Genomic DNA, 25,500 nt, shown 5'->3' on the forward strand with positions numbered 1-25,500 from the left:
TGTAATTGGCTGTTTTAAACGTACTGCATGGACTTGATGGATGACATGGCAATTTTTGATTGGTCGGAAGTTTTCACTCTCTAAAAAGGGCTTTCTCCTATGAACATGAATCATTAGGTTAAACCACGCCCCTGCGTTTGTTCTCTTTCCCCTTATACTCTTTATCACTCTATTTTTCTTTCTATATTCTAACAATTGAAAAATGCTAAAAGTATTATAAATTTTACAATAATTTGTACCACTTCAACATAATAAATGGTAATTTGAATTATTTCTTTGTAATTGGTAACACATTAGTTTATAAAATTTATGTAATAAATTTCTAATATTTCTAATATCACATCATCCATCCATGGTGTTTTCAAAAAAATTTATGGTCATGGTTTAGAATTGTCTAATTAAAAAGTTAGAGCATTTACATCAATTTGTGCAAAAATTTTTGTATATTTTACCATAAGATCCTACCTTTTTTTTTTATTTATTTTACATACTCACTTTTCAAAGCACCTCAAATCAGATTATTTATTTCACACTAAATTTTATTAAAATATTAATTTGTTTTCTTGATTTTTTAATTGTTTTACTTTCTTCACACATAATAACCAACATTCACTCTCTTTTTTCATCATTGAAATATGTAAAGAAAAAAATAAAAAACTAAATGTAAAATGAATATTTTCATTGTAAATTTACACTGTTACGTAGTAAACTTATAAATTTACACAATTATTTACTAACTGATGTTGGTCATTTTTAAGCAAAATTTTGTAAATTTTACACATTATAGACAATAATTTTTGCACAAAATAATCATGTGAATGCTGTTATATCAACTAAATTATAAATAGATATTTTTGTTTATATATATTTTTAACGTGGAGTGGAGTATATCCTTAGGCCAAGCGGTAGTTTCACTACCGTTCTCTCCTAGCCCTACTCCACGTGGTAAGCAAAGCAAACCTAATAATTTCCCTTGTTTGTTGCCAATCTTATCCTATTCCAATTTCCCACTTCTGATAATTGAAATGAAAAGCCACTCATGCCCAAAATCCAATGATCCAGCGAATCCAACAAAGACAGACAAACAAGGAAAAATGGGTGTCAGCGTTAAGCGAATATCATGTAAAAGTGAAATTCCACATTTAAGGCTTTGCGTGTAATTTTTGCTGTAATAGAGAAGAGAGTAAGAAACTGCACCACGCCCCCACACCATTCTCTTTTTCTCCTCTTTGTTTTCTTTCTCTTTCTAACCCCCTCGTATCCTTTCCAGTGATTGTTTACGTTCAAAAAATTGTCCACATTTCCATATAATTTTTTTTTTTTTTTTTTAAATGTTCATTCTTTCATATCATGTCATATATACTTGAAACCTGATTAAACTCTTCTCAAAAAAAAAAAAAAAAAAAAAAAAAAAAAAAAAACTGATTAAACAATAGTTTCCATCTTTTATTATGGATTTTTATTGTAGAACACGTGCAGTATATATATATTTCATAATATTTTTATAATAAATGTGTTTTTTATTTCAAAATAAAATAAATAATATTTTATTGGGATCCATCCCTCAAAAAGAAGAATATTGTGAAAATATTATGAAATTTTGTAATATTTCTAAACTTTATATATCTTAATTGTTATAACAGAAAAGCATAGGTCTCAATTTGTATGGTTGATCCCAATCATGCATGCCATAAGGGACCATGCATGGTAATGTAAATGTCCATTTTGTAGCTCGCCATGCTTTTTTAGCAGAAAAGACAGTAAACTTTATATTTGTAGCTCACCATTAGTCCTTTCGTGACCAATGAATTCTAAATTTATTTATGGTGTGGAATAATTGTTCTGATCATAAATAGATTTTTTTTTTTTTATAAGATATAAAATCTACTTTAGGCTAATTTAAGTGTATATGTATATAAAACTTTTTCTCAGATACTTGAACTTCAATTCTTGTCTCCCATACCCCACAAGCACTTAAATACAAATAAAAAACTTATTGAGTATTAACATCAATTTATTACGTACCCAAAAAAAATGACATCAATCTGGTGGGTTCAGTAATTACATGTAGTTGGTTGATATATATATATATATATATATATATTTTTTTTTTTTTTTTTCTTTTGTGTGAGAAGGAGAGTTTGTTGAAATTTGGGTCCTTTACTAGGAACTAGATTAGATATTATATTATCTCTCCAAAAAAAAAAAAGGATTAGATATTATACGGTTCAGAATTTTCAATATGCCTGTTAGGATTCAAATTAAATATACCATTTCCTAAAGGAGAAAAGCGACAACGTGGTATCTTCATTCGTAGAGAAAAACATCTTAATTAATTAAGAGGTTTTTCTTTCTGGGATAGAGGAGGTTATTAATTTAAACCATATAAATTTGCCAAAAACAAGCAACCACTTTGAAAATACTTATAACAATTATTTTTTTTCTTACAAAAAAAAAAATTCTTTATGACCCAAACAAAAACTGAGCTATACATAAAGGGACATTTGATAAAATTGGGAATTATATACTTATTATGAACTAGGATAACTAGTTTATCTTGGTTATACTTCTCTTTCCACCTGAAGCACCAGAATCAATTGCGAGTTGAGGAAATTGGAATTGGGGGATTCATGCTCCTACCATGATATATCCTTTCCTAGAAAGATTCTCTGCATGGGAGTTGAGCATGCTAACTTGAATGGTTGGTGCTGTTTTCTGCACGTTTCCATTTCGGTAATCCTTTTTTGTCTTCCTTTTTATATAGGGAATTACAAACCCCATCCCCAAGTATGGTTTCTCAAACAAGATAAGGTTTTTGTATATCTGACGTACCAAGGTTTTTTTTTTTTTTTTTTTTCAATATTCCTTCATTTCATAAGGAAATCCCATCTCTAGGGGAGCAGACTTGTTATAATCTTGGATTTGGCCATGGAAAGTCTCTCAGTTTTCCAATTTAATAAGTCTAACGGCAACAAATTTTGTAATTTTTTTATAACTGTTAAGGTGTTAAGAATGTGATTAGGGGTACCGTGTGTATTACTCGAGAGTCTTTTCAACTTAACCCAATCCATCACACAAGTAGAAACCAACCCAACCAACATGGGTCGATTTGGGGTAGTCTGGAGGGTTGTACTTGTACTTGTATGTTTCATAGCTTTTTTTTTTTTTTTTTTTTTTTTTTTTTTTTTTTTAAATCCAGATTTTCATTAACTACATTTAAACATTTTCCTTTACCAATAAATTATTACAATTCACATAATATGCCTAAATTATATTTAGAACTTCTAAATGATTCGAAACCAATTCTCAAAATATCAAAATAAATTAAAGGAAAAAATTAAAATAAGAATAATTAATAAACTTATATAAATATATATATATATATATATATATATGAGTTGAAAAAACTATCAATCAAAACCCAATCTAACCCAAGGCTCAAATAAAAGTCTAACAAACAAAAACTAACATAAGGTGTTAAGTTGGATTGGATTGGATCCGATATTGGTTTAGTGGGTTAAATGCACACAACTAATTGTGATTAGTGCAAAATAAAAGTAATGTCAGTGATAGTCCCAATGAAATGATGTTGCACAAATCAAAATCTACTGTCTCAATTGATTTTTAAAAAATATTGTAAAATTTATTGTAATTTTAACATTGTTACCCACTTTTTTCCAATTTTCTTTTTCCTTTTTCTATTTTGGTGTTTTAAATCACTTAGATATTAGAAAAAGGAACAATAATTTGGCTATATTATCAAAATCCTTGCAAACTAGAAGCTTAGCATATGGTAAGGTATTACAAATGAAGCTTTCTAATATGATACTCCCATTAAAAAATAGTTCTATCTGTAATATAACTATTTAAGAAATTAAAATTTGCACCAAAATAAAACAAAACTAAAAATTATCCAATAGAAAGAATTGAACAAATAATGAAAACGGGTCAAAGCATATATGACATGAACACAGGCACAAACACTACAAAGCATTCACATCCGGGTTTATATAAAAATGTCTGTTTACCATCTAAAATATTACTTTATCTATTATACCATTATAATTTACAATACACCCAATATCTCAATCTCTATTCTTTAACCACTTCATTTAGATATTCTTTTTTTACCATTCTTTATTCTCTCTCAGATATTCTTTTTTTACCATTCTTTATTCTCTCTCTCTCTCTCTCTCTCTCTCTCTCTCTCTCTCTCTCTCCAAGAACCACACCACAAATCTACTAAACCATCAACAACCAAAAAAAAAAAAAAACCCAACAACCCCACCACCGGTGCACCACACACACCCTAGCAACCACCAACCAAAAAAAAAAAAAAAAAACCAACAACCCCACCCCCACCACCACTGTACTACACACACCACCAAAACCAGCAATCCACAAAAACCCACAAATCCACCTTGAACCACCAAAAAATAAAAATAAAAAACAGCAACCCCACAATCCCCACCACACCGATGCACCATACACACACCACCACCACCTCCAACCTACCAAAACCCACAAATCCACCATAAACCACTACCAACAACAACAAAAACCCAGTATTCAACAAAAATTAGAAAAACTTAGCCCCTAACCTTATCAAAAGGTTGCTGATCACTTGGTTTGATCTAGAGAGAGAAGCACACAAGATAGAGAAGAGAAAATGAGGGAGGCAGAAGGAGGTGAGAGAGAAGGAAGGGTGAAGGAGGCAGAGAAAAGAGAGGGGGAGATAGAGAGAAGGGGGGGAGGCAAGAGAGATGAAGGGTGAGGGAGGCGGATGGAGGTGGAGAGCGGATGATGGAGGCAGAGAGACGAGAGAGAGAGAAGAAAGGGTGAGGAGTAGAGAAGAGAGAGGCAGACCTGAGAGAAAGAGTGCATGAAGAGAGGAAAAAAGTAATAAAAAAAATATAACTGTAGGGACACGATTCTTTAACGGCCCAACAATGATGTTGGGCTCGCACGTGAAAGATCCCTCACAATATGATTTGTAGAGAGTGGGCTTGAAAGGCTAGCGTTTGGTCACAGGGCGTTGGTCCAGACCGGACTTTAGGGGAACTCAGATAAGAAAGGGCTTCAGTCTGGATATCCAAGCCCTACAACTTCGTAACCTGAGGGATTGGACTCCTCGGATCATGTCCAAGGAGCACTAATGTCTTTCTCCGGTTACCCGACGGTGGGTTTTTCATGGTGGTGTGCGTACATTGTCCGGGCATTCTCATCCTTGGAGTTTTTCTCCTCAAGGTGAGAGGGGATCTCCTTCTGATTAGTTTACCTTCTCTTTTATACCAACCTACGTTCGCTGTCCCTCGTCCACGTGTAGGGTCAACTTTTTCAGGACTGTTATTTGTCCCGTCAGTCTAATCCCGGAATTGTTGGGGATGGTTTGATAAAGCCTGGGAATCTGGTTCTGTTAGGTGCAGAGTCTTATCTGGGGAGGGTAGTAAGGGTAACTTACCCAAGATATTTTAGATTTTGTTACAAATTTGTTCCTTTACCTCTTTTTTACCCCTCTTCTTAAGGGAGCTTTGGGTCTGCCGAGGACTAAACTGTCCTCGGCTGCATCTCTGGGCCATCTTCGGCCTTGTATTTTTGAGTTTGGGCCATAACCTTTTTCGGCTTGGGCCTGTGGACTCTCCATGAGCAAGTGGGCCTGGCCCATAAATTATTAGGCCCCACAATAGCCCCTCAAAACCCTGCTGTCCAACATCTTGGTTGGAAAGGTGGGTTTTGGTAATACCGAGCCTTTATTATGGCTCATTTATTTCAGCTCTTGACTGACGCGGGCGACCCTTCACCTGCCCAGGGAGTGTACCGGTCTACGAGATGTTCCCCTTAATTTGCGCACGATGCCCTTATGCCGTTTGGTTATCCGAAGCGTGTCTTTAATATCTTTCATTTACGAGACCTCCCAGATTTAACGGTTATTGATGGCGTGGGGGAACGAAACGGATGTATCCTTATTTGCAGATTTCCCTGGAGATCTGAACGTATTATGTACCCTTTTCCTCGTCCCCTATATAAAGAGAGAAGACAAAAGCTGATTTTCTCATACCTGAATCCCTCAGATTCCCCCCAGAGTTCACTTCTTCCCTTTGGTTATACCTTATCCGATAATACGTTCACCACAGTAGTCAGCCATGAATAAACCATTCCATTCCCAAAAACACCATGTCCTAATAAAGGTCGAGATGGCTCGGTCAGGGCAAGGATGGCGGAGACTCAAGATTTGTCTCCCCTTTCTTTTAGCCAAAATCCGAAGCAGGGACTCGTCACATCTCACTTTCGGCGTGACTGAGTCAAGGACGTCCATTATCACCACCACCCGCTCTCTCATGAGCATATCTAACATGGCACCAGTGTGTTAGGAGTCAGGACTGGGGCAGGGACTAAATGCCCCTGCTTCTTCCTCTCTTTGTTCACTGGCGCCTCCCTTTGCTTCTCTTTCTTTCTTTTCATCTCTTCTCTCTTCTTTTCCTCCTTCTTTTACTCATGTCCTCCATCTTCCTCATTCATCTCCTCCATCTTCTTCTTCCTTCTCCTTCATCTTCTTCTTCCTTGTCCTTCATCTTTTTCCAAAGAAGGTTCTTCTCTCAATATGAGCAATACTGAGGCAGAGATTGGAGAGACTTTGAAGACGAGTTCAAAAGACACCTGAATGTTTACCTATTCGTATTGCAGATGTTATTGCTGCTTCGGCAGTTCACCTTTTGTATAGGCTTGTTTAAGCCCCTCTTTGTACGTTGTAATAATTTTTCATATTAATAAAAGGTGTTGTTACTTTACTTCGCATGTTTTGTTTTTATGTTTTTACAAGTTTACAAGCGCTGCTCGGCACAATAATATAGCATTTGAATCAATGACAACTAAGGCTAAAATATTTGCAAATAAAAAGATGTCACCATAACTTTAATAAAAATTATTTGACACAGCAATGCCGACCAGTGAGGAACGAAACTTACCTTAAAATTAGCCAAGATGAGGACTGAGTGCTCGATACGGCTTAGGAAGTAACTATCTGAGGACATGTCACCCGCCAAATGAACAGTTTCCTTAGGTTACTGAACAGTGGGTCGTTTCGCCATCTTCTTAACAGACTGGCCTTAACCTTTTACAGTATTTGAGCCGAGGACTTTCCTCATCCGAGTAGTTGGCGTTCCAATAGGCTTGAGTCCGAGGACCATGCAAGGCCTTGGTTCTGTCCAAAACTTATAGTTTTTCTTTTGTGTACTTGGTTTCCCCATAGGCTTGAGTCCGAGGACCATGCAAGGCCTTGGTTCTGTCCAAAACTTATGGTTTTTCTTTTGTGTACTTGGTTTCCCCATAGGCTTGAGTCCGAGGACCATGCAAGGCCTTGGTTCTGTCCAAAACTTTTTGAGTTCAGTTTCTCCCTTTCCTCAGGTATTTCACGAGGTGCCGAGCAGGAGGTTGTCCTCGGCAACGGCTATTCCTCGGCGTGGGCCATAGTCCCTGGGCCCTCATGCAGAACGGGCCTGGACCGCGAATTCACTAGGCCCACAAGTTAAGAGGTATTTTTGTTGTCTTTGGCCACGCGGTACTCTTTGGAGTCCCAGTGTTCGAGGTGCGCCTTTACGAGGCTCCTTTAATCTTGTGGTTGCAGTTGGCGTTGGAAATTGAGCCTGAGCCATTTTGTCTGTAGCGTCCCTTGGGATGCTGCGTGAATTAAATGCCACCACCTTATTCTCTTAAATAAATGGGAGAGACAGTTGCTTTACCTACACACAGCTCCTTCAGCTTCCTCCCAAATCACAGCTCCTATATTCAGTGCTGTCCTCCCTTAGCATAACATGTTTGAGGCGAGGGTTAGGAAAAACGAACTCTCTCCGCCACAGAAGCGCCGTGTCCTCCTGAGACTCAAAATAGTGAGGTACGGGCACAAGAAGCATAAGTTTAAGAGAATACTCCATTTCGACCGAGGGGAAAGGGTGTCTCTCCCTCTTTTAGTCAAAATCCGAAGCAGGTTCTGTTCATGCCAGAATTTTGGTGTGTCAGAAGAAAGATTCTCCGCCATCAGCGCCTCTGCCTTGTTACAGGCAAATATTTGGAGAAAGCTCCTCAACTTCCAGCTCCCTGCACCTTTCCTTCAGCGGTGTCAGGCTCAAGTTGGGTTCTCTCTGCACCTTTACTTCGAGGTTGCGGGCCCCAGGCTGGGTTCTTTTGCTGCCTGAGTTATGGGCATGTAAAAGCACTGAGGAAGAACGAGGTCTTGAAGCAGTAGTCAACCTCTCTTCTGTGCCACCTCCTCGGCTTTATTTTATTCTCTTGTATCTTTCTTTTTGATTATGTGGTTAGCTTTAGAAGCCAACCTCTCGTCTGTACTGCTCCTCGGCTTTATTTTATTTTTTGTATCTTCCTTCTCAATTATGTAGTGAGCTCTAACATAAGCTGATTCCAGCTTTTCATTGTACGCTGTACTACTTCTTTGTTTTTTAGTAAAAGTAGAAGTTTATTTACATGTTTTGAGTACTGATCTTTTGGCAACACTACTTTGTGAATGGGTGTGCTCCATGTGTGTGTTTCTTCAAGGATATTTAGAGCAGGATACCTTGAAACATAATCTAACTAATTCTAATTTACCAATACTACCAGGTATTATGACGATAATTCATAGTAAATCAAACTTAGGAAACTAACCGGGGTAACAGTTGAATATTATGTGATAAGCGCGTGAATACCGTCCGAGATTGATAATCTCTAAATTGTCCATCCGAGCAGTTGACTGGGAAGTAGGGAACTCCGATTGTGCTTTTGTGTACTTGGTTTCCCTATAGGCTTGAGTCCGAGGACCATGCAAGGCCTTGGCTCTGTCCAAAACTTATGGTTTTTCTTTTGTGTACTTGGTTTCCCCATAGGCTTGAGTCCGAGGACCATGCAAGGCCTTGGTACTGTCCAAAACTTATGGTTTTTCTTTTGTGTACTTGGTTTCCCCATAGGCTTGAGTCCGAGGACCATGCAAGGCATTCGTTCTGTCCATAACTTATGGTTTTTCTTTTGTGTACTTGGTTTCCCCATAGGCTTGAGTCCGAGGACCATGCAAGACCTTGGTTCTGTCCAAAACTTATGGTTTTTCTTTTGTGTGCTTGGTTTCCCCATAGGCTTGAGTCCGAGGACCATGCAAGGCCTTGGTTCTGTCCAAAACTTATGGTTTTTCTTTTGTGTGCTTGGTTTCCCCATAGGCTTGAGTCCGAGGACCATGCAAGGCCTTGGTTCTGTCCAAAACTTATGGTTTTTCTTTTGTATGCTTGGTTTCCCCATAGGCTTGAGTCCGAGGACCATGCAAGGCCTTGGTTCTGTCCAAAACTTATGGTTTTTCTTTTGTGTGCTTGGTTTCCCCATAGGCTTGAGTCCGAGGACCATGCAAGGCCTTGGTTCTGTCCAAAACTTATGGTTTTTCTTTTGTGTACTTGGTTTCCCCATAGGCTTGAGTCCGAGGACCATGCAAGGCCTTGGTTCTGTCCAAAACTTATGGTTTTTCTTTTGTGTACTTGGTTTCCCCATAGGCTTGAGTCCGAGGACCATGCAAGGCCTTGGTTCTGTCCAAAACTTTTTTGAGTACTTATTTGCTTTTTTCGCAGGTCAGCCCCTTGGCCATGACGGGGAGAGCTGACTTGAGGTCGGAAGCCCCTAGAGTTGCCCGTGCCGTTGGCACTGCAGGATATATGCCCTGGCACAAGTTTATATTGGAGCGACAACTGCAGGTCACCGGAGATGGGGAAAAACTCGCGAATCTCTGCTTGCTAGAGAGTTGACTCATGCGTCACCTGTGCCAACGCGCAAGCCTTCCTACAAACGGTGCCAATTGTAGGGACACGATTCTTTAACAGCCCAACAATGATGTTGGGCTCGCACGTAAAAGATCCCTCACAATATGATTTGAAGAGAGTGGGCTTGAAAGGCTAGCGTTTGGTCACAGGGCGTTGGTCCAGATCGGACTTTAGGGGAACTCAGATAAGAAAGGGCTTCAATCTGGATATCCAAGCCCCACAACTTCGTAACCTGAGGGATTGGACTCCTCGGATCATGTCCGAGGAGCACTAATGTCTTTCTCCGGTTACCCGACGGTGGGTTTTTCGTGGTGGTGTGTGTACATTGTCCGGGCATTCTCATCCCTGGAGTTTTTCTCCTCAAGGTGAGAGGGGATCTCCTTCTGATTAGTTTACCTTCTCTTTTATACCAGCCTACGTTCGCTGTCCCTCGTCCACGTGTAGGGTCAATTTTTTCAGGACTGTTATTTGTCCCGTCAGTCTAATCCCGGAATTGTTGGGGATGGTTTGATAAAGCCTGGGAATCTGGTTCTGTTAGGTGCAGAGTCTTATCTGGAGAGGGTAGTAAAGGTAACTTACCCAAGATATTTTAGATCTTTTTACAAATTTGTTCCTTTACCTCTTTTTACCCCTCTTCTTAAGGGAGCTTTGGGTCTGTCGAGGACTAAACTGTCCTCGGCTGCATCTCTGGGCCATCTTCGGCCTTGTATTTTTGAGCTTGGGCCATAACCTTTTTCGGCTTGGGCCTGTGGACTCTCCATGAGCAAGTGGGCCTGGTCCATAAATTATTGGGCCCCACAATAACAATTGTTTATTGGAAGAGAGAGAGATAATAAAATATAATATTTCATTTTTACCCTCCAGCTACAATAGTTTGTATATATACAATTATACTGTTCATAATTGCTAAAAAATTTTAGCAATACACATCCGGGTAAAGCTCAATTTGAGCGTGTGTGTTGTTAAAATACCAATTTGGGGGTTTTACACCCCAATGCTAATGATTTTACTTCTTACCAAAATGTTAGGTTTTTCTCTGCAACCAATATTGTATACACGTATAAATTAACTAGTGTAACTTTTATAGTCATATATATGGAATTAAGATCTGACACACTTGATTGCTCTAACTAAAATTCTAAAAGTCTAAGTAACAAACCGGAGTTGTGGAAACAACAAGTAATAAATCATAGTTTCCATAAGCATTGACCAAGGTTTTAAAAGTTGGACAACAAACTAATTCAATTAGTCTAATCATAAAGTGGACTCAATATCAGTCCAATTAGGGGGAAAAAATAGAAATTCAACAAATAACAATAAAAGTTGGGAATCAATAGTTTAATCATGTAAACCCACAAACCAATCCGGTTGGAACAGTTTTTGAACTATGAAAAGAATTAACATTTTGTTTGGTTTGAAAGGAATATGAGGGAAAGGAAGAGAAATCAAATCCTTTCCGCTATTTGGATAGCATGATAGAAAAACAAATGAACTAAATTTGTTAAGAAATCTATCACTTGGGTAAAGGAATCGACACCAAAGAAGAAGAATCATTGTACAACTAAAGAGGATCAATCATAATTCGATCAAATTGTTCAACTGTGAACTTTGGCGACAAGGCGACTGAAGCCATTCATTCCCAATAGTGGTATGGTGGCGGATGAAGCCATGCACTTTCTAGCTAATCGACTTTAGTGTGCGGTGGTTGAGAGAGAGAGAGAGAGAATTGCATTGTTTTGATGAATATGAAGTTTAAAAAATAATAATAATTTGGACTATGAGGTATGCATTTCTCACCAAAGTGCATTTCAATTTTTAGAAAATATACAACCATTATTTTATTGTAAAGAGTAAGACTAAAAATAGAAATAAATAAGTTGATATTTCCAATGTAACAACAAGTAACAACTTGATATCTATGATTTTTTGTGAAAGTATTATGAATGTAGTATTTCTCTTTAAAAATTGGACAAAAAACTGATTCAATCAATCTAATCATGATCGTGGACCCGATATCGATCTAATTAAGGGAAAAAAAAAAAAAACAGAAATTCAACAAATACTAGTAAAAGTTAGGAATCGATAATTTAATCATGTAAATTGTAAACCAGTCGGGTTGGAATAGTTTTTGCACTATAAAAATAATTAAAGGAATTGCCATTGGAGAAGAAGAATCAGCATACAAGTAGAGAGGATCAATCGTAATTCAACCAAATCATTCAACGGTGAATTTTTGCGATATGGCAATTGAAGGCGCCATTCATTCTCAATAGCGGTAACATTCATTGTGGTGGTGGATGAAACCACTTTCTAGTTAAGCAACATTAGTATGCTCTAGGCTGGTTGAGAGAGAAAGAGAGAAATTAATTATTTCGGTGAATATGAAGTTTAAAAATAATAATAATTTGGACTATGAGGTATGCATTTCTCAACAAAATATATTCCAATTTTTAGACAATATACGACCATATTTTACTATAAAGAGTAAGACTAAAGAGTATAAATTTTAAATATCTAAAAATCATTTTGAAATTTATTTAAATTTTAAATATTTTTTGAAATATTATTAATAATTATAAATTTAGGGTTCCTTGAATCCACAATGAAAAATAGCTTGGAATCCATTAGAAACATAGATACAAAATTTTTTAATTTTATTAATTTGAAAACTAAACCTAATTTTCATTTATAGACTTTGGGGCCAATTTAAAGACTCTATAAAACTTGACTGACAAAAAAATATACATTTTAAAGCATATCCAAATTGATACCCTATCATTATAAGACTTTGATTTGATTTAAAAAGTATTAAATGCACATAGAATCAAGGAAATAAGAACCCTAAACATAAAATTATGAAAATTATATAAAAATAACAAAACTAATAAATAACACAAATTAAACTGCATATTTTTTCCTACATTAGACTCTTCCACAAAACTTGACCTCGAGTTAATATTCAAGATCTAATATCTTTCATGCCATGCAAACAAATATTTTTGATACCTCAAGCCCTTAGTATTCTTTCCATACTTGCAACTCATGAATTGAACAAACAAATCAACTTGAGATTCTTATTCCTTTGTTTTCATGCAATTAATAAGATTTACCAAATAAGAATCAATTATTGCATTAAATCTTTCAGTTCCAATAAAATCAATAACTTTAGGCTCCGCCTGGGAGTTTATAAAGGAATGGAATGGAATGGAATTGAATGATCATTAAAGGAATTGAATGGAATGGAATCAATTTAAGCAAGGGAAAGAATGGAAAAGAATGGAATGGAATAGAATTAAGTAACCTTGATTGGATGTTTTAAAATAAAGGAATGGAAATGAATGAAAATGAATGAAATGTAAGTAATCTTGTTTGGGAGCAATATGGAGGGAATGGAATGGAATCATTTTATAAAAATATTACTATTAGACCCCTATTTTAAAATAAATATTTAAATATATAGGGGTATTTTGGGAATTTTAATAAAATTTTCATTAAACCTAAATTCATTCCCTCTTATTCCTCTCAATTTCGGGGAGAACAAAAATTTGAGATTTTGAGGGCTTAGGAGGGAATGAGTATTCCCTCTTAACCATTCTATTCCCTCCCACCTAAACTCGTAAATATGAAAATGAATTTTTCATTCCCTCTATTAAAACTCCCAAACAAGAGGGAGGGAAGAATATTCTAAAAATATTCTTTTCATTCCATTCCATTCCCTCCTCCCAAGCAGAGCCTTAGTGTGTCACCTTTTATGAAAATAATAGGATCTTAAGATTTGCAACCATCTAATTTGATTACATCAAGATCTTTGATAATTTACTTTACTCGTAACGTTTTGCTTCACTATAGTGTTCATCATTTGTCTAAAAACCATCCATCTTTTCTTTTTTACTTCAAATTCATGCAAATTATTTTCTTTTGCACAAAATTTCTCAAGTTGCAATAGTAAGACTTGATCTTTTCCAACCTCTTCAGTATTTTCTTTAAAATTGTCTTTGAATTATTGACCATCAAATCAATTTCTTCACTTGATATTTGGACTTGAGTACGATTAAAAAAATTCCTTTGGTGACAATCTTGAGCTTTCAGTTGGCTAATGAGTTTTTGAATGCAATCCTCTTCGTATGAATTTACAAATCTATAATCAATAATTGTGCAATGTAATATATCATAACAATCATGAGGAAACCATAAACCAACCAACACAATTTTCATTCTTTGCCAAGAGCGAATTTTATACTTACCTTGATACTTTTGGTCAATTTTTATGTCATCCTACCATTCGATCACATCATCATCCACTTTATTATACACAAATATGAGTCATAATTATTTTTCAAAAGATGTTGTAGTTAGTAATGAAAAAAATAATGATAGTGGTGCCTTATGTTTCCATCAATCACATTTTACCAAGAAAGTAAGGTATGAAAACTTGAAAAGATTCTCAAATATGCTCCTATTTCTACCCAAAAAAAGAAAAAAGAAAAAAGAAAAAAGAAAAAAGAAAAAAGAAAAAAGAAAAAGAAGATTCTCAAATATGTCACGGCCCTAACATTTATTTCTCTAACAAAAGTATATACTACTAGATTGTAGCTGGACCCGGTTGGGTGGTTCAGTTGACTTCGCAGGACTATTTACAATAACATCGGTTTGCTACTAATTAAATGCTTTTCATATAAGAATATATATAATATATATGTTTGTCGTTGTGGGAGAAAGGAACAGTGGTGTGCTACTATTACTAACAGCTACAAGTATTTCAGTTCTTCCCTGTTCCTGGCAGACAATGTTCTGTCACAGAAAACCCCTTCATCATCATCTTCGATCATACATATTACGTTAAACCAAAGAAACGCAAACTTGCCCCAAATCCAAATCTCCTGTCCTTCTTCTTTTATCTTTTTCACAAATATTCATATTCCTATTTTCATTTTCATTTACACAGAGAGAGAGAGAGTACACGTCTCTTTCTTTCCAACCCTACTATTCTTAGTCCAAGTTGTTCCTCATTGATAAGGGTAATCCCCCAGTGTGTGTGTATATTATATATATATATATAAATACATGTTGTATCTGGTTCGAGTAGAGTAGTATTGCCGCTGCGCACATAGTATATATGTTTTTAGAGAGCTAGCTCTAATTAAATAAAAACGGTTATCAGATACTATGTTCATTGGCTCATTCAGCTCCTCTCATCATGATCAACAAGCTGAAGATAAAGAGGACCCCATCAGCAGCTCAGATCTGCAATTTATCCCAGCAAACCCATCTCAGCCACCACTTCCAAATGCAATCCACATGCCCCAATTACTCATTCGTTGCGCTGAGCTCATCTCTAGGTCCGACTTCTCCGCTGCTCACCGCCTTATCTCCATTTTGTCCACTAACTCCTCCCTTTATGGTGACTCCACTGAGAGACTAGTCCATCAGTTCGCTAAAGCCCTCTCTCTCCGCCTCAATAATTTTTCATCATCATCTGGTGCTAGTACTGCTGGTCTTGTTGCTATAAACACTAGTGCCTCATTAGCATCAACATCAGCTGTTGTTACTAGAGCAGCTACTAGTATTAGCAGCAACATTGATATTAATGCCGACACAGAGATTATGTCTGAGTCTGATGATTCTCTTCAGTCTTGCTATCTATCCTTAAACCAAATAACCCCATTCATAAGATTCAGCCATCTGACAGCTAACCAAGCCATCTTGGAAGCTATAGACGAAGGCCAACAAGCCATTCACATCTTGGACTTTGACATCATGCACGGCCTTCAATGGCCTCCTCTTATGCAAGCCCTTGCTGAGCGTTCCTATCCTCCTCCAATGCTTCGAATCACCGCCACAGGGAACGATCCCAACATTCTACACAGAACCGGTGACCGACTCTCCAAGTTTGCTCAGACTCTGGAACTCAGATTCCAGTTCCACCCACTCCTCATCGTCAGCAATGATATTAATTGTATTATTGATCCCTTAGCGCTTGATCTCCACCCAGATGAAGCCCTTGCTATCAACTGCGTGCTTTATCTTCACAAGCTACTCAAAGAAGACTCTCGTGCGCTACGACTCTTTCTCCACAAAATCAAGGCCTTGAATCCCAAAGTGGTTACCATTGCAGAACAAGAGGCTAACCACAACCACCCTGTTTTCTTGCAGAGACTTGTGGAGGCTTTGGACCATTACACCTCAGTCTTCGATTCTCTGGAGGCCACTTTGCCTCCTAATAGCAGAGAGAGACTCGCTGTGGAGCAAGTGTGGTTTGGAAGAGAGATCATGGACATTGTGGCAGCTGAGGGAGTCAATAGAAGAGAAAGGCACCAGAGATATGAGGCTTGGGAAGTTATGCTTCGGAGCTCAGGGTTTTCCAATGTTTCCTTGAGCCCTTTTGCACTTTCGCAGGCTAAACTCCTCCTCAGGCTCCATTATCCTTCTGAGGGTTACAAGCTTCAGATTCGCAACGATTCTTTGTTCCTTGGTTGGCAGAATCGAGCCCTTTTTTCTGTATCTTCATGGCACTAAATTTATTAATTAATTAATTAATACCTCAAGCTACTTGCTCTACCTGATCAGTCATCTATCCCCTATGCTTCACAGTCCAACCCAATAACATAGTGGTAAGAAGATCCAGGGCTGGTCTCTATATATCTCTCTTTTGCTTCATATATTAATTAAGTATTCTCCTTCATAATATTGTTATTAATTAACAAAAAAGAAATGTAGGCAAAGTGGTTCCTATATTGCTATATGTAACCCCACCTAAAATTTGAGTTTCCTATTCCCTACATAGAGATGGCTCTCTGTGTGTGTGCGCGCTTTGTAGTTACCCTTACTCAGTATGCTTGCATGGGCAATTGAGCGCGTTGTGAATCAGTAGTTTGCGTGAAAGTATTCTTGAAAGAAATAGCTCATAACTAACCAGCCTCGCATCACCTTAGTTCACCATGCACCCAAGATTGGTTCTTTCTTGGGTAATGAAACTGCTTATTAGTCTTGTATTTTTATAGTTGCCTTTGAAATATTTTGTTTGCCTTTGTCGCCTTTAAATCTCTTTCCCTTTTTATATATTATCTTTTTTTTTTTTTTTCCTTATCTGATCAATTCCTCTTTGGACTTTTGGAAGACAATTATTGCTAAGTGGTGTATAATTAATCCTATAGTATATTCCATTTAAAGTTTGAAGCACCCATATTTATCTAGAGGGTTGTTTGTCTCTTTGTATTGGTGTGTGCTGGTGTAATTTGATTCTTAGATTTAATTTTCTTTTTATATTCTAATAATGCTTCGTACTAGCTAGCTGGTATTGTTTAATTAATCATGCACTTATCTTATTCTCTCTCTCTCTCTCTCAATAAAATAAGGGCAACATGAAAAGTAAGCTCATCCATCAACCGCCTTTGCCGATGAGCCACTCTTGTTCCCCAAAATTCCTTTGTCTCCTTCAATGTTGTGCTTTCAAGAAGGGATGCATGAGGGTTCTTGTTTTTAGCACCAAGCAAGTAGAGCACTAAGTAAGTACCCGTATATACCTGTTTCTGTCTTTTAATATTACACACCATTTATTTCCCTAATTTCTGCCTCATGTCCCCTCAACAAAACCATCAAAATTCTCAAAGTAGAGCTTTTCATGCTCCCCTTGCCTCCTCTTGGACCTTGCATTTGATAACCCTCCTGCTAGCTAGCTAGGGATCTCTTGTGTCCTGTATTTTTTCAAGCATGTCTTACTCTTGTCTCTTGAACCAAATGCCCTTCTTAAACCCTTAAACCTACCCTAAGTCCTAACCTCTCGGGCCCCCTCAACATAAAAATAAAAAATAAAACCCTTCTCTCTCTCTCTCTCTCCATTTGTAGGATAAATTAGGTTTTGATAAAAGTAGGTTGAAGGAAGCCTCAACTCTCTTGTTGTATTCTTCTATATATATTTACATATATATTATTAAAAAAGGCCAATGGCCCTTGTCTTCCAAGGGAGCTAGCGCATAAAAATTGGTAGCCCTGTTACCCCACGTACACATTGCGAGCATTGTGGTAAGAGGGGGTAGTGTAGAGATGTGCATATGCCACAATAAGCTTTTAGGTTCTACTTTGGTAGCTGACACGGATAAGATGGTCACAAGGCAGAGCGTCACAAAGCTTAGCTTAGCTTAGCTTGCGTGTTGGGATTGTAATATGACTGATCAGGGCTAGGGTTGGTGCACGCATGGCTTTGACAGACATCCATCCATCCATCTCGATCACCATCTGATTCAGACGTAACCTTTTGCCCCCATTTTGTTTGTTTGGAAGAAACCCAACTTCTTTTGGTTACTCATAAATACTGATGCTCTTTTCTCTCTCTCTCTCTCTCTCTCTCTCTCCTGCACATTGCAATAATTATCAATGATAAATTGATGTGTGGAAGGAAGGAAGGGACTCACTAGTCTAGTCTTGCCATTTTCTTTGATGGTAAAGAAAAAGTAGGCTGACGTTTATTTGCTACAATAAGTATATTCCTTAAACATTATACTATTTTCACGCTTAGTGCGTATCATTCATACCTATTTAATGCCTCTCTTCATCAACTTGGCTTGAAATTCTCAATTTGTAGTGTATATATACGATGATACCTCATAGTTGCTTTTGGTGGCGTGTGTGTGTGCTGTGTTTCGGAGAGAGATGGAGAGAGAGATGCTGCAGTTGAAACTTATTAAACTCAACTCAATGATGAGTTCTAAAGTCAGAAGTACGGTTAATCAGTGGGACATCAACATCCATAATCTTAGCAACAGTCGAAGTACCTATATAGTTTGTGGTGAACTACGACTTTTATCCCATGGTATAAGAATACAGCTTCTTTTTGTTATCATTAAGATTAAGGCACGCCTGGATAACATGAGAAGGAATTTTACATAATGACTAGGTTAATCAAAATTCAAATTGTTATTAGTAACAGGGAGTATTATTTTAGATAGAATAAAATAACGGACGTTTAAGGACATGTATAGATTGAGAGACTGATTTTTTGCTTTTTTTAGTGATTTTCTATTTGACTGGTCTCAAGCTTAGAAATTCACATATAGTGATTCACTACCTTTGTTTATTAGTTTTCTCCCTATTTGTACTTAATTTCTTCTTTGCTCTTTTATTTTTTTTTTTTTTTCCTATAATTTTTGGACTACTTTGTGCTATTTGCATAAGATAGCTTTTTATATATACATCTTCCTTACTTATAAAAAAAGAAAAATGTACTTATTTTTTAGAAGGCTATGGGGGTGTTTGGTTAGTGTTTTTAAACAACCATTTTTAGTTTTTAAACAACATTTCACGCATTTCAACGCACTTTTTCACCCACACGTATTTCCACAAATATTTTCAAACAATAATTTTTAGATTTTAAACACATATACCAAACGAGTCTTATGTTTTGATTATTTGATACTATATAATATCAATAGGATTAGGATGGAAGATCCATTGGAGACATATTAGATATCCTATATATTGTCAGTCTTGGACGGTGTCTTTGTTTTTTTTTTTTTTTTTTGGTTGAGTGGGTCTTAATTAACTTGTGAAATTGATATTGAATGGATTAGGATGCTTAATATCAACTAGACCTGGCAAATGGGCCGGATCAGGTCTGATGGGGTTTGGGTCCGGTTAATCGGATTCTCATAAAAAATTGATCATTCTAAAGTTGAATCGATCAGGTTGATGTATTTTTTCACATAAAAAATATATTAATAATAAATATGATCATATTATTTTCGTGTTCTTGTCAATACAAATAAGAAAACAAATAACAAAATGCTCAAAAATAAAATTTAAATAACACATAAATGCTTAAGTTTATTTTACACCGTCGAAATTTTACTAATTATATTATCACCATAAAAAAAATAAAAAATAACATAAAAACACCAAAATAATAAATACTAAATGTTACATCAAGTGTGCAGTAGCAATGTGGGGAACTGAGATCTGAGACTGAAACTGAGAAGCAGAGAACAAAGACAATGACATTCCAAATATTTAGGTTTAGGATTAATTTTTTTCAATAATAATAATGGTTTGGCGTACTAAACTATTAGGTTAGCATGTGAATGAAATCACTCTCTATAAGTGTGACGTGAATGTCCCATTTTGTCATTTGCTCTTTGTAGGGACACGATTCTTTAACGGCCCAACAGTGATGTTGGACTCGCACGTGAAAGATCCCTCACAATAATATTTGTAGAGAGTGGGCTTGAAAGGCTAGCGTTAGGTCACAGGGCGTTAGTCCAGGCCGGACTTGAGGTAAACCTAGACAAGAAAAGGCTTTAGTCTGGGTATCCAAGCCCTATAACTTTGTAAATTGAGGGATTGGACTCCTCGGATCATGTCCGAGGAGCACTAATGTTTTTCTCCGGTTACCCGACGGTGGGTTTTCCGTGGTGGCGCGCATATATTGTCCGGGCATTCTCATTCCTGAAGTTTTTCCCAGGAAGTGAGATGGGACTCCCTTTTCTGATTAGTTTACCTTTCCTTTTATACTAGCCTACGTTTGTTATCCCTCGTCCACGTGTAAGGTCAACTTTTCCAGGACTGAGATTTGTCCTATCAATCTAATCCCAGAATTGTTGGGGATGGTTAATAAAGCCTAAAAATCAGGTTCTGTTAGGTGCAGAGTCTTATCAATGAAGGGTATTAAGGACAACTTCCCTGAGATACTTTCTGATCCTTCAAGTTTACTTGTATTCCATTCTCATCCATGAGACTTTGGGTCTGCCGAGGACTAAGCTGTCTTCGGCTGTATCTTCGGGCCACTTTGGGCTTCCTATTTTTGAGCTTGGACCCTGGCCTCCTTCAGTTTGGGCCTGTGGACTCCTCATAAGCGAGCGGACCGGGCCCATAAACTATTGGGCCCCACACTTTTATTAAAAACAAAAAAAAAAATTAAATTAAAAAACTGATCAACCCCCATCTAACTCGTGGGTTGACCCAATTTGTCCCAAAAATTAAACGATTTGGGTTAGTTATTTTCCTTTGGGATCAGGTCAAATTTTCATGAGTCTAGTATTCACCACAACCAAATCCATACAATAATTATATAAAACTGTTAAAAGTTAAGAGAATATAATCTTGATTCTAAGAGAGAGAGAGATTTGTATACATGGGGAACGGTGTGTGTATATATATAATAGAAGATTAAATTCAGTAAAGATATAGTGTAAAATCGTGTTCTTGCACCCTCCAATATTATTCTACAACAAAAGATTATTTTAAGTTAAGCAATAAGTATCATCATAGACTCTCCAAACCAAGTTAAAAAGACAAAAATATTTACGGCCCTTAAATCTCATACGGGCCCATGGTCATGTCCTGCGACAATCAACTAGCTCTCCCTGCGAAACCAAGTGAAGAACTGGAATCCAAATTTGAAATCATCGCATGAACGTTTTTACCAGTCCTAAAAAGAGCAAATTAAAAACAAAGCAACAGTTTTTTCCCAACTGATAGGCAAGTTTAGAACCTTCACTGTTCCATTTAATTTATTTTTTTAAGAGAGTTTCAACCTATAGCATCGCTCCTAATAATAGCTTTAATATTTCTTATTCAATTATAAAAAACTTTACTAGTTTGAGCTAACTGAAACTCATTATTTCATTTAGTAATGAATCTCTATTTCTATACTCGTCTATTAATGTGTCATTGAACCAAATGAAAATACAGCATCCATCGATGGACATATAATAAAATATTTTTTCATCAACAAATGATGCGCCCCAAAACATAAATTTTGAAAATAAAAGGTAGTTTTAGAAAGATAGGGACAGTCTAGATTTCAGCTAGTTACATAATTAAATAATGAATAGGACACTCTAAGGGACAGGACATCATCAATAGATATTATGAACACTACAAATGGATGATTTACTAATCATAAAAAGCAATTCAAATAATCCTTTATTAATTATGTTGTTAAATATGTTGTTGATGACAACAATTGCATTAATATCAATTTAGAATTTTTGTAAGAGTTTTAGCATTTTTTTTTTGTTTTTTTATTTTGAATAATGATGCAAACACAAACTATTTTACAAAATGTTAATATGACTAATTTTTTATTAGTTTTCATATAAGTCCACTATTAATATTATTTTTTTATTTACTAATAATCACTCACTACATAAACAGTTTATAAAAAAATTTGTAAAATAATTTATATCTTTAGTATTATTATTTTTTTTTTTGCCAAAAACATTTTATTTTTGTTGTGTATTAATGTGCAGTGCACATATATATATATATATATATATATGAAAAGTATAGCGGCATAGGAATTAACAGTGATGGGGATAGGTGAGGGGTTTGTAGGGTCATCGCGAAGTTTAGGGGTTGGATGAATGGATGGGGCCGTGCCCAACAAGTAAAATGAAAAGGGCAAATTAAAAGCAGGTGGGCAGAAGCAGAAACAGAAACAGAAGAAGGGGTGTGGACGTGGACGTTGAGTGGTATTTATTTTTGGTCGACCGTACTACTACTCCCGTCAGAGTCAGAACCACTGCACTATGCCCACCTAAATTATTTAAGTGTGCCTGTGTTATCGCGTGTCCCCGTGGGCATCATCAATTTTGAAACCAAGTAAAGCCACCAAATCTAAATAGTTTTTACATGGTTTTTTTTTTTTTTTTGTTATTTTGCACCAATTTACTAACATTTTCGTTAGTTAACAGATTTATAAAATTATTAAGAAAATTAGGGGCTTTTTTTTTTTTTTTTTATCACTCATCACTCCTTATTCAATTTTCGTCACTCGTCACTCATCACTTAAAATACCTTAATTTCCTAAACCCCACACATTTGGCACCAATCACTCAGTTATGATTTCAACCAAAAATCTAAAAAAATGGGATCCACACACTGACCCAATGTCATAAAACTTTTCTCTCCTTTTTTTTTTTTTTTTTTTCTTTCTTTTTCCCCTAACTCTCATCTTTCTCTGCCTCTCATCTTTCTTAGCCCCTTCATTCTGCTAAAACCCTCGACGAACCCAGCCAACCTAACCATTGTTAGCAAATCAAGGACTTATGGCACCGATCTCCATCGTCACCCAGCACGCCGATCTCCTCCACCGTCACCCAGCGCGCCACCGATCTCTGTCGTACCTCATGCGCATCATCATTTCCTTTTTCTTTCAATCCGTAGTGATTTGTATGGATTTTGGATTTTGGATTTCCTTAAGAGGATTATGGATTTTGATGTTAAATTGAAGGTTGATGTTGATTGAATTGAAGTGGGTCTGACTTGATATGAATTGGATGGTATTAATGTTAGATTGAATGTCGAAATTTGTTCCGATGCATGAAGATCATGTTGCATTTTCGGATGAAAAGGAAAGAAAAGAAGCCATGTGAAAAGGAAAGAAAAGAAGAAGAACGAACTGAGATGAGAAAGGCGGAAAAAAAAAAAGATGAGATGAGATGAGAAAGGCGAAAAGGAAGGAAAAAAAATGAATAACAGAGAAAGAAAAAAGAAAAGTGGAGAGAAAAAAAAAAAAGACAGGACACAAAAAACAGGGGCCACCATGTGAATATATTTACGAAAATGCCATGGAAACTGAGTTTTGGAAACTGAAAACACCTAAAATGTGTTTTCAGTTTCCATAACTCATCACTTAAAAATTAGAGAATTGAGTGATGGAAACAAAAACTGGAAACAATGCCAAACACACTTCTCAGCCGTGGGTCCCACCATTTTTGAGTTATGAGTGATGGAAACAAAGTTATGAGTGATAGAAACACAAAAACCAAACAGCCCCTTAGCATCTCAAGTCTCTTAGACTATCCTAAGAATTGAAATAATAATATAAGAACAAAAAGAACAGATTATAAACAACCTAAAATCAAATTAATACATATAAAAAGAATTAAAAATGCCAAATGAATAAAATATAACAAACAAAGAAGCAATATCAAGAACTCATGTGAATTAAATTAAGCAAATGAGGAATTCATGGGAAGAACACTTACCTTGCTTAAAATTATGAGTTTGTAGTTTGTTTAGCCGAACTCTTAGTGCCTACAATACAAAGATTAGATTGAGAGAGCAAGAATAATAAAAAATAATAAAATAATTTAGGTAATCACAACTCAAGAACAAATATTTTGAGAAATCAAATTAGAACATTAGGTTTCGCCTTAGAAAACAACTAGAGAGAGTTTTTGAATATGTAAAAAACCATGCAAAGGTTTTATGTGGGTGATTAGAAAAGAAAAACTAGGGTTTTAGAGAAAATGGAAGCAAAAAATAAACTCTCTAGCTAGGTTTTTTATTGGAGACATAAGATGAATATTAATATGTTAAAATTAGGGTTTTCAGGGTTTTTTAGGGGATTTAGACGTTCCCAAGGGTCTAGGGGCTGGCCACCATCAAATAATGATGTTTTAGGGGCCCAAAACTCAAGTTCTAGAGGTCTGAGAACGTGCCTGCATACGCAAGTTTGGGGCATGCATACGCATGCCTAATTCATGCGTATGCATGCTCCCCAAAAACTCTAATTTTGATTGTTGTTTTAGTCCAACTTCAACAACGGAAAAGACAAGAGATTTGATTGAAGCCCAAATTGGTGGACATTGTAAGAAAAGTGCGTACGCACTCTTCTACTGGTGTACGCACTTGAGATTCAAGACAAATTCCCAGAAAAGACCAAAAGATAAACCCTAATCGTTCAAAGAGTGCGTTCACCACTCATGAAGTGTGTACGCATCTTCCTAGGTGTGTACGCACCCTGAGGTAGCTTAAGGTTTCTACATATTTTTCATTCAAAACAACAAAAAGGTGTAAACACTGCATGTTGCACCCCCTTACAATTCGGGCTCCCATTCCCCAATGATGCTAAATTCTAAGACCCAAGGTTGGTTTAGAACCCAATCAAATGTTAAATTGACTTGAAAAATGTTAAAATGGAAAATATAACATTTAATGAGCAAATAAATCTACTTTTGGAAAAGTGAAGCCAAGGAAACGCTCGCTATGCGCACGCAAGAATTGGCCTGCGCACGCAAGCGTGAACTTACGCACGCATAGAGAATTCTAGAAACATAAATAAGACAAGTTTTTTGCATTAATGCTGAGGTTTGAAACGAATCCCCCATCGTCTAAAAGTCGTTCCAAACCCCTATTTTCACACTATAAAAAGCCTTACATGGTATATTTTTAGAGGAGACAGAAATCCCATAGAAAAACACTAAGATTCACTAGAAATAGTGAATCAAAGAGGGAGTTTTACATAAAACATCCTTGAAAGCTCAATTAGTGTGAAAACACTAATGCTTGTTAAGACCCCCAATTTTTTAAATACAGCTTAATTGCGTTTACCCTACTTAACTAAGTACGGAATAAGACTAAGTGTAATGCAATGAAACCGGAACTACTCTCTAAGGCATAAGCATATCTAATAAATAATGAACGTAAAGCTTAAAGAGTAAGGGAAGAGAGATGCAAACACAAGATAACACCAAGACGTGTTATTGAAGAGGAAACCAAAGAACTCGGCGAAGAACCTCTCCGCGACCCTCCAATTCGAAAGTGATCCACTAGTGAATAAGTTGGAGTATAGACATATCAAAAAAACCCTCCAAGCCTTATCTACCCAATGTGCTTAAGCTCTCCAAGCTCCTACTACTAACAGACTTCTCGGAGTCTTGTCTTCACTAGTTATCTAGATCTCGCAATACTGCCCGATTGCATCCACCATGCC

The 25,500-nt window shown here is 36.4% G+C and overlaps 1 protein-coding gene across 1 annotated transcript; it reads left to right on the plus strand.

Moving 5' to 3' along the window:
• The first annotated feature begins 14,866 nt into the window (after positions 1–14,866).
• On the plus strand, positions 14,867–16,333 carry LOC126694054 (scarecrow-like protein 18). The gene has a single exon (XM_050390075.1). The coding sequence runs from the start codon at positions 14,955–14,957 to the stop codon at positions 16,302–16,304; it is 1,350 nt and encodes a 449-aa protein (XP_050246032.1). The 5' UTR covers positions 14,867–14,954; the 3' UTR covers positions 16,305–16,333.
• The last annotated feature ends 9,167 nt before the right edge of the window (positions 16,334–25,500 follow it).

The sequence above is a fragment of the Quercus robur genome, chromosome 8 (genome assembly GCF_932294415.1).
Source record: "Quercus robur chromosome 8, dhQueRobu3.1, whole genome shotgun sequence".
NCBI classification, from domain to species: domain Eukaryota; kingdom Viridiplantae; phylum Streptophyta; class Magnoliopsida; order Fagales; family Fagaceae; genus Quercus; species Quercus robur.

What these genes read in the sequence shown, in the direction of transcription:
- LOC126694054 (XM_050390075.1), top strand. Translation starts at nt 14,955, where the DNA reads ATGTTCATTGGCTCATTCAGCTCCTCTCATCATGATCAACAAGCTGAA.